Raw genomic sequence first — 10,370 nt, 5'->3', positions numbered from 1 at the left:
GCATGATGAGGTCTCACTGAAATACTGTAGCAGAATATTATAAATCAGCTCAGGATTCTGCTTTACATCAAGCGTATAATCACTACGCAGACTGATTTTAACGACATCTTTTGCTTTTCCAGCAAGTCTGCTCATAATTTCCTCAGCTTGTTCTGAGATGGGACATTTCTGCTTTCTTATACAAGCTTTGGTTCTATCAACCCACTCTTTAATACAGTACTAGTCAGATCTGTCACCACGGAACATGTCGTGTTCTGACCCCACATGTACTGACACGTGTGGCACCATCATTGGCATAGACTGTTCTGGTCTCATCTGTGATCGAGTTTGGTGGTCTAACGAATCACTCTGGTGGTTATTACTTGCATTTACTAAGCCTGCTGAGAGCAGCCTGGAGACGATTGATTCTCCAATCTGTGCACCTAACTGGCCCACCATATCTGTGAGATGGCTAAGAGCATCCCTCTCAGCATTTGGTGTCGAAGTACAAGGGAATTCAACTGTGGCATGCACAACAGGGGAATTATTTGTTGTTAAATTTAAACCATGACCCCCACTGTGGTCATTGTGAGACCTAGACTGACCCACCCCCCTTCTGCCACCTTCACTGAAAACATCATTCCCAGAAGCTCCAACAAGCCAACCACCTCTCCCTCTGGGAAAACCAGTGGCTTCTATGAATGTTCTATCCATATCAGTATCACAATCAATTTTTGTCATATCTCAGTCACTGTTACTTACAAGTAATAAAGAAAACGAGTATGTATTATATACTTAAACTGTGAAAATGACACACTGAAACAACACTCCAGTTAGAAAATATAGAAAATATATACAAGCAGTTCAAAAAGCAGTGTATCAGTGTAAGTGTGCTCAAAAGTCCAAAAAGTGTTAAGTGATTGACAGTCACTCGGCTTTGATCATGTATTGTGTATGCGTTTACAGTCTTTGTCCATGACATTGAAGATCCGAACGGGGTTCAAACACGGCTGAGGAGCAGCAACCACGGCCGATCTGCATCAAGCTGATCAGGGCGATCCAAAGAGTCACGGCACCAGTGTAACGTTTATAGCTTTATATCCCCGAATAGATGACACACAAGAATCTGAGAAACAATAAAGTGTATTTTATGGACAAAGAAATACACTGCAGACATAAACCATAAACCGCAGCAGTATCAGCCATTTTCTGCTGAACTACACACACAACCCGCAGCAATTCCATGCATCAAAACAACAAAGAATATACATGAAAATCACATACCTGAGAAACAATAAAGTGTATTTTATGGACAAAGAAATACACTGCAGACATAAACCATAAACTGAAACAAGAAAAACATAAAATGAACAAACTCTGTATGCACTTTTATCACATTTGTTTAACAGTAATCAGCACAGAAAAGAAACACGCATACCCGCAGCAGTATCAGCCATTTTCTGCTGAACTACGGTAAGCGCAAAAGGACAAAATAATTACTCTCTGCAATGTATTAGCCACTAGGGGGCACCAAAACACCATTTGATTTAACTTTCCTTCTAATTTCATGTAATTAAACAAAATGAATATTGTTATAATTAACATTCTTTTTAACTCCGTTACATCTACAGAATCTTTTGACACATTTTATGCATTTGCAGATTAAGTATAATAACTTTTGATAACACCAACACAGTTGCCAACTCTCGCAAGACAATTTAAGCAACCGCAGCTTCAAAAACAAGCCCAAAACAAGCCCAATATTATTTATTATCAATTATTTATTATCAATAAATGAGCCTGCAGCATATTAAACTGAAACCACTCGGAGTTTGAAAAGCAAAAACACACGTTATTTTACAAAAAATCATCAAATTACAACAAAGCAGAAGGGTACGCACTATATCCTTCGATCAGCTGTGAACAGAATAGGTTTGGAGATGGAAAAGAAAAAGTGACGTGAAGGCCAATTATGGTAACCTAACCCTAGACGGAATTTGTCATCTGCATTTAACCCATCCAAGTTAGTGCACACCCATTAGGAGCAGTGAGTAGTGAACACACACACACACACACACACACTGCAAACATGAAAAAGACAAGCACTAAGGGAGCGCTGTAATATAACCACATATATTATAATAAAATAAATTCGACCCATGCCTATACTGTTAGTATTAGTTTTTTTAATAACCTGTAATGATAAATACATTATACAAATATATTTTTGTGCCTTTCCTCCCTGCACCGTCCATGTTGGTGCTGACATTGTTTGTGAAAACGTGCGTCTACGTCTACTATCATTACTTGCATTTACAACGTCACATATGCCTGCATGTTGAACGATATTTTTTAATGAGGGGGAGAACGAGGCGGGATAGGGAGGACGAATTACAGCGCTTGTATTATTGCCATGATTGGCTATTAGCTGTGAGTAGACAGTGTCAATCAATGTATTGGAGAAAACGGCGTCCATAAATGTAAAGAAACAAAGTTGCTTATCATATTTTCCTAACAAGCAACCACATTTTTTAAAATAAGCCCAAAAAACCGCAAGCCGCGACCCATGATTTTTTAACGCGACTTGCCAAAAAAAGAAGCCCAAAGTTGCGTACTATATGCGGACTTGACAACTATGAACACCAACCATGATCTTGTGGTACAAATCTATGATGCACTATATAATATAATATAGTATAATATAAAATGCATCTATTTCACATTCATCACATTCTGGTGCATTTTTCTTTCTCTAACAGGAGGCACATAATATTTTTGACATGTTTCGCACCAGATACACTCTGCATCGCCAGGCCTACCAGCACAAGACTGTCAATATTATTGAAATCATGTAAGCTTTATGGGTTTTTTTGTGTGTGTCACAAATTAAATAGGCTCTCTGAAATACTTGATATAATGGTCAATCACAGAATGAATACATTTCTGTATAATGACTGGTGCAGATTTTTTATTTATTTGTATATTTATTTATTTAGCTGTCTGACTGACTCTAGGGTCACATTATACCTCAAACGTATATTATTTCTTTTATAGCTGTGATACATGTATATTTTTGTTGTTGCCTGTATATTTTTGTGTCCTGTTTCCAGACATTAACGGGGTCATATAATGCCATTTTTGTACAAGTTAATATGATTCTTTAGGGTCTAAATGAAAAGTTTGTAATATACTTAAAAATTCTCATTTTACCTGGTCAAAAACAGCTGTTTATAACAAGCCCTTTCAGTGCATGTGTCTTTAAATGATAATGAGCTTTGCTCACCCCGTCCCTCTGTTCTGTGGGGCGTTTTGACACAACACACTTGGAGTGTTGCCTTGACAACAGCTGAGGGTATATTTTGGAGAAAGAATGGCAGCGGGAGTCTCTGAGGACACATCTGTGCAACTGTATCAATTTGAACCGGAGTCGGACCCGAACAAGATGACGGGCCCGACGAAGTTCGACAATTAAGGCTCGAACAGGACGCTTCTGAATGGTTGGTTAACGTAATGTCACTTTGATCTATCTTTGTATGTACTGGCAGGGTAGCGTAGTAACGTAACATAACTTATTCTGGCGTAATATTAAAAAACATCAGTAAGAGTATTTATAGTCTTGAATCATATGCATTTGCAGGATGTAACAGTATTTTGCAGGTATTGTGGTACCATTCATCTTCATGCAGTAACTGTAACTGTTACAACACGATTTTTTTTTTTTTTTTTTTTTTTTTGACATTACTTCTTAATCAGTAACAGACACCGTTATAAACCATCTACAAAAGTAAGCTTAGTGTAGTGTTACCACGTTAACTTTACCACCTGCCTACAACACAATAACCATAACGCGTTGTTCATTATAAACGTAGGATTATGAATTATAGAAAGCATGCCGTGATGTACCCTGAGTGTAAACTTTAGCCGCATTCATTAATATTTGCAAAGATTAATATAAAGGTTAATAAAACGTTACACTCACTTCTTCTGGAGGTGCAGCAGGAACATGAATAGTTGGTACCGATCCTTTTTTGAGGAGCAGCTTCTTAACAAAACCTGCTTTATACTGACCCTCGTTTATAAAGCAGTCTGGTGAGAAATGATTCGCGCAAACATGAAAGCATTGACGTTGATCAGGGGAATATTCCCTTCAAAACAAAACTCAGCCACTGCGTCTTCAGCGGTTCGGATTTAGGAACATCAAAATGACTGCTGTGTTCGTTATTACACCCAAGAACAGAACACCACAATCGCTTAGACACCATTCTGCTCCAGTGTATCAACAATGGCGGACTATGATGACAGCTCGCTCAGGGCGGGTCTGTGTTGAAACGCTGCTGTCAATTAACAATCGTGGGAGGGGCGTCCGACAGTGTGACGTCACACGGTCAGACGGCTCAATTTGAGACAGAAGAAAACATACAAGGAGATTAAAAAAAAAAAAAAAAACACTGGATGGATTTTTATAATTATAGGATGGTTGTGTACAGGCACTGCCAACACACATTTCAGTACAATCAACTTGTAAAAGTGCATGTACCATTATATGACCCCTTTAATATGGCTTGGTATTGGAAAATTTAGTACACTGTGTTCATCAAGCTTTGTTTTAGGCCCTGTAATGTACACAACATATATATACTTGTTTTTCTTTGCATTTTAGGATTAGAGATGCCCTAGTAAAAGCTGATGGCCATTTCCAGATCTCTGAAGCAAGAAAAGATATGGAAGAATACACCAAACTCACAGGTCAGCGGGAAGCTTGTGTATGGGACTAAAGGAAAAGGAAAAGGGAGGGAGAGGGAATTATATCCACAAATGGTACTATGATGTATCTATAATCTACTCAGTAAGTTGTTCATGGATTTGTTATTAGGAATGTTTCAACTAAAATGCGAAAGAACAATAGTTATGTTCTTCCTTTTCTAACAGATCATATTCTTGAGAAAATATTGTGCCCTGAGTATGATCACAAAAAGATACTTAAAAAAGCCCAAAGAGATCTTAAAGATGAAAAAACAAAGCCAGATGAAGCCAAAATAATACTTGAAACCACTGCAGAGAAACTCAGAAAGGATGCAGAAAAACTTCAAAAAGCTGCAGAGAAACTCCAAAAAGGTGCAAACAAACTTGAAAAAGACAAAAACCTAGAGACAGCACGAGAAAACCTTCAGGCCGCCCAAGAAATCCTTCAGGAAGAAGATCTTCAGGATGCTAGAGAAATAGTGATGAAAATTCTCAAAAGGGACCTGCCAAAGTTTCTGGGAGAGGCCAAACTGGAGAAAAGAGACAAATCAAAGGTATTTGACCGTGTAAAACTAAAATAAACTACTATCTAGCTCATTATATTTTCTATTGTAACATTGTTTTCAGTTTGTAGCAGCTTGTACAGGTAATGAGACAAAAGATCAGATATTACAGATATTAGTATAGATGGTATTCTACAAGCTGAAAATATTATGCATGCCATTAATTTTTGCCATTTGGTGTATTTTACTGTTGATTTTCTCAAACCCTCATAAAGGTAAAGCGTGACTGGACAGCAGCAGTGAAGAGATGGAATAAGGAAAAGAAACAAGATCTGAAAGTTGATGATTTTGTGGTTGATGTATGTTCAAAAATAAACCTTTAATCTGCATCTCTTGATCTCTTCAGTTTCTCTTAAATTATTCAAATGGGAATTTTCTCTTATTCAGGTGGTTCTCATGGATTGTGGCATGAAGGATAAAAACCCCATGGACAATGTCTATTTCTACCGCAAGAGGGACTTGGACAAAGTCTTCCTGATTACTGATCAGGTACCCATGTGACTTTGAAATATTAAAAATACATACCCAATTAAAGACTACAAACAAATTATTTACACAAAGAAGCCAATTCATTCCTATCATGTACTGCCTGAAGAAGGGTAAACTGTTGCAAGATTTCTCAATTCAAGTAAAGTCATATTTATTTCTATCGTGTATTCCACATTCTGTATTTTTGATGCCTCTGTAATGAAAAACATGTATTAATAATGTTAAAAATAATACACAGTACAGTACACACTATGTAGTGAATTATTATTCCATTAATTTCTGACAACTCTTGTAATGACAGATGTTCCTGCCAAAAGATTTTTATGAAGAACTGTTTAGAGTGTACTATAAAGGCCCAGAAGAAAAGCTCAAGGAAGCTCAGCAGTGTTTTGACGAGTGGAGCAGAGAATATTTTAAACCGATGCCTAAGGTATGACCTGTTGTGTTGATACCCTGTGTGTTCATATGTGCGTGTGCGTATGCAGGATGAGCTTACATTTGCATGTTTATGTTTTCATTCAACTTGAATTCCAGAACAAATTCCACAAAGGGTTGAATTGCCCCTATTATGCTATTTTAAAGGTTCCTAATTTTGTTTTGGAGGTCTCCTACAACAGGTTTACGTGCATCCAAAGTCAAAAAACACTTTCATTTTCTCATCATATTCATTTAATATCACCTCGTTTCTCAAAGGTTCTCAAATGATTTGTTTAAAGCAGTTTGAAGATTCAGTCTCTCTAAACCAATGGTTCTCAACTCCAGTCCTGGGGACCCACTGCTCTGCACATTTTGCATGTTATTTAACTTACAAATATTTTACCCTTATTTAATGCACCTGATTCAGATCATCAGCCTGTTAGGAGAGAACTCCATGAACTGAACAGAGGCCACATCCACACGAAGCCAGAGCTTTCCCTATTCGATCTGGGTTTTTTTTTTTTTTCTCTTCTCAAGAAATATCTGCATACACATGAAACCACTGAAACCAACTCAAAACAATGCAGTACACATGCCAGATCAGTATGTGGCGCTGTAATTCTGCCACAGAGATAGACTAAAAACAGAGAAGACAACTTGGAGCATGCGCATAAACCTTGTGCGCTGTATTCAAACTTTAGTAAATCTTAGAAATAAAGCTTTATTTTAGTAAAGCTAACAGGCTCAGTAACTTCTGCAGCATGAACACAAGCATGTAGTTCACTATTGTTGTTGTTGTTGCTGTTATGTGACGTAGTGGTGTCTGACTAGGGTTGAGACGTGGGGTGATGACCTCATCATTTAAAAAAATATATACGGATTGGCTGTACACATGATAACACAATGGTGTCCTTTTCAGATTTATCCACTCTGGGACCAGGTTAAAAAAAACAGTGCTTTCAGGCTCTTAAAAACATCTGAACGAAACGCCGATATGATACAATTTTTTGCGTATACAGCTAAACGCGTGTATGGGCTCTGAGTGTGTCAGATAAGAGAGACATACAAAATGTGCAGAGCAGTGGGTCCCAAGGACTGGAGCTGAGAACCACTGCTCTAAACCCCTCCTTTCTGTTAGCCTACTGTGCTCTGATTGGTCAGATGGCTCAGTCTGTTGTGATTGATCTACCACGTACAAATGTGAGCTGAGCTAAAACATGAATGACTGATGCATTACAGTTTGTAAACCAAAATCTTGCTCCATCCTTTATCATTACTCAAAGTAGTAAGAACGACAGATAATCTGCAGTAATAGTGGCCCACAGATGATTAACAGAAGTATTTCACTAAGACAGTAATAACGTGAGTTAGCCAGAGACCTACACAATATAGAACACAAAACTACACATAAACCATGTAACAAAACTATGTTTAAAACACTCAACAGAAAATATATTAAAAAAAAATATATATATATTAATCAACCTTACAGGTTGTGATTCTAAGAAGTAAGTTGGTCCAAATAAACTGGGTAATTGCTGACCCATCTTTCATGGACAATTGTTTTGCGAATCCCGTGTTGAACTCACCAAGATTTACGAAGCAGTTGTCAGTAAAATAACAGGAACACAACAAAAGATTATACTGCTGTGGTTTCATTGTAAAAATGATTTCTAACCACTGATTCCTCACATCCTCATCCTTTGAAAGTAAAAATAAGATGAATTTGGCACAGAACTCACGTCTTCTCAATGATGTAAACCACACTAACCAGCTACAGTGTTTGAGGGCAATTATAAATCATGAATATAGCCTAAATAATTGTGAATCATGAAAAAAAGAAAAAAAAAACAGTGCACACTTCATTTATATAACTTTTATGTGATTTTAACCAACTCCTGCTGTTATGATTTCTTTGGGTGTTTGTGTGTAGAGATTTGATTGCCTTGTCTGATCTTTTCTCTCTCCTTCAAGTGTTTGATTCTGTTCTACGATAAAGATGAGTTTGGAGGCAACGAGTGCTTTATCACAGGGGACTGTCCTTCTTTGGACCGCTGTGGTATAGATGTGGTCCGCTCTTGTAAGGTTATCAAAGGCATCTGGAAGCTCTATGACGGTCAAGAATACAAGGAGCCCCATTACCTGCTGAAGGAGGGGGATTATCCCAATCCTGCAGCATGGGGTGCCACAAACCCTGCTAAGTCTCTTAAAAGTGTGACATTTCAGATCCAGCTCTATGAACAGGTGGATCTGGTAAATCCAAAACACGAGACCACTGTTGACTGTCCTTCTGTGGAGGAACAGTTTGGTATAAATGGGGTTCGCTCCTGTAAGGTGGTCAGTGGTGTATGGGAGCTCTATGAGGGGCGTGACTACACTGAGCCCCATTACCTACTGAATGAGGGGGAGTATCCCAATCCTGCAGCATGGGGCGCCACAAACCCTGCTCAGTCTCTTAATCGTGTGACATCATTTAAGATTCAGCTCTTTGAACGGGAGAATTTTGAAGACCCAATGCATGAGATCACTGTTGACTGTTCTTCTGTGGAGGACCAGTTTGGCATAAAAGCGGTTCGCTCCTGTAAGGTGGTCAGTGGTATCTGGCGGCTCTTTGAGGATCCTGACTACACTAAACCCCATTACCTACTGAAGGAGGGGGAGTATCCCAATCCTGCAGCATGGGGCGCCACAAACCCTGCTCAGTCTCTTAAACGTGTGACAGAGTAAAGTCTGACCCATTTTAATATTTAAAGTAGGGCTGTCAATTTCAAGCATTACCTTAATATAATTAAGTTAATAATAAATAACTTTAACAACACAATTAATGATTTACTTTGCAGAGGTTTCCCAGTCCAATTCAGTAGGAAAGGTAAATCAGGATAAAATCTAAAGTCATTTGGGGTTGGAATGACATGAGGGTGAATAAATGATTCATTACTTGGCATATCATACAATTAATTTGGTTAAAATGGATTGACAACCCTACTCAACTGCTGAAGTCATGGCTTGTGTGTCTATGTGAGCTGATTTTGTGAAAATACCTTATAGAGATGCTGATGACAAAAAACAATGAAAATAAAAATCTGAAAATATTTTAGTTCTTTATATATACAGTAGGATATTTGGGCATAATGGCTGATTGATATTATTGTCTGAGCAGCTGTATTTGGTGTTGTTGGATGTTGGATATAGACACTAGCTAGTGTTTAACGGTAGAGGATGATGTTGATGTTTAAGAGTGATGCTATGACAGGTTTGTTTGATGATTGATTAATCAGTTCATATTATATTATTTCTTTTGTTATGTGTGCAAAGATTTGATTATGTTTCCTATGAGTAATTTTGGGTGTTACACAGTTTTAGAGATTACAGTTTATCTGGAATGTATCTTTCTTTTTTCTCTTAATCTTTTAACCTTTCTGAAGATGTATCAGTTCTTATCTGTGATTTTGGGGAAAGCGTTAGTGATTTCTGAAAATGATTTATGAAAAAAAAAGTTTTGATTTTTCAGTGACAACTCTTAATAAATAAATTTGATTGTGTTTCTTCTATTTTTGTCTGTATTCGTTTATTTGCTTTGTAGACATGTTTTGTGATTAACAAATCACTGTTAACCTGTAATAGTGTTTAAAAATTGTCCTGTAAAGTAATGGTAAAATACTGGCAACACTGTTCTTTACTGTAATCTACTTTACAGTATGTTACTGTAAAAATGAGTGATGGTGAAATGAAGCTTTGCACAGCTTTCCCCTGAAGCTTTCCCCTCAACTGTATCGTAAAAGGTTCATTACTCAAAGCTTTTCAAAACGGTGCACACTAACGACATCTTGTGGTCAAAAGGTGGAAAAAGTTGCCTTTGTCTCCCAGATGACCCAGACATTTTTGGACTGTTTCATGTAATAAATCAGTTTCTGCTATGAAAAGCGTATAAAACAATGAAAATAATTAGTCTATATAGAAGTGTCATTTTACTTACACAATTTGAATAAACGAGTCTGTGAATAAATTTCTGGGGAAAAAATAGGCAAGCTTTGGCATATATTATCAATATAACAATACTCTTTTATTTCTTAAAAATAAAGAGGTGCTTCCATTAGTTATTGATAAAATTTCTGTCTTCTCAAAGGCATCAGGTCTGACCCTAAACTTTAAAAAAATGTGAATTAAAAAATGGCTATC

The 10,370-nt window shown here is 37.3% G+C and overlaps 1 protein-coding gene across 1 annotated transcript; it reads left to right on the top strand.

The window, feature by feature from the left end:
- The first annotated feature begins 498 nt into the window (after positions 1–498).
- LOC127511375 (uncharacterized) lies at positions 499–8,918 on the top strand. Its single transcript, XM_051892168.1, has 8 exons — positions 499–1,452; positions 2,739–2,830; positions 4,640–4,725; positions 4,909–5,276; positions 5,501–5,584; positions 5,673–5,774; positions 6,076–6,204; positions 8,166–8,918. Exons 2-8 carry the CDS (start codon positions 2,760–2,762, stop codon positions 8,916–8,918), a joined length of 1,593 nt encoding a protein of 530 aa, XP_051748128.1. The 5' UTR covers positions 499–1,452; positions 2,739–2,759.
- Positions 8,919–10,370: the final 1,452 nt, after the last annotated feature.

Source organism: Ctenopharyngodon idella, chromosome 1 (assembly GCF_019924925.1).
Source record: "Ctenopharyngodon idella isolate HZGC_01 chromosome 1, HZGC01, whole genome shotgun sequence".
NCBI classification, from domain to species: domain Eukaryota; kingdom Metazoa; phylum Chordata; class Actinopteri; order Cypriniformes; family Xenocyprididae; genus Ctenopharyngodon; species Ctenopharyngodon idella.
Note: the sequence above shows the minus strand (reverse complement) of the source record. Positions and strands in the feature narration are given on the sequence as shown.

What these genes read in the sequence shown, in the direction of transcription:
- LOC127511375 (XM_051892168.1), top strand. Translation starts at nt 2,760, where the DNA reads ATGTTTCGCACCAGATACACTCTGCATCGCCAGGCCTACCAGCACAAG. An exon ending in AGAAAAGAGACAAATCAAAG is followed by an intron (nt 5,277 to 5,500) that starts GTATTTGACCGT and finishes ACCCTCATAAAG; the next exon opens with GTAAAGCGTGACTGGACAGC. An exon ending in TCTTCCTGATTACTGATCAG is followed by an intron (nt 5,775 to 6,075) that starts GTACCCATGTGA and finishes TTGTAATGACAG; the next exon opens with ATGTTCCTGCCAAAAGATTT.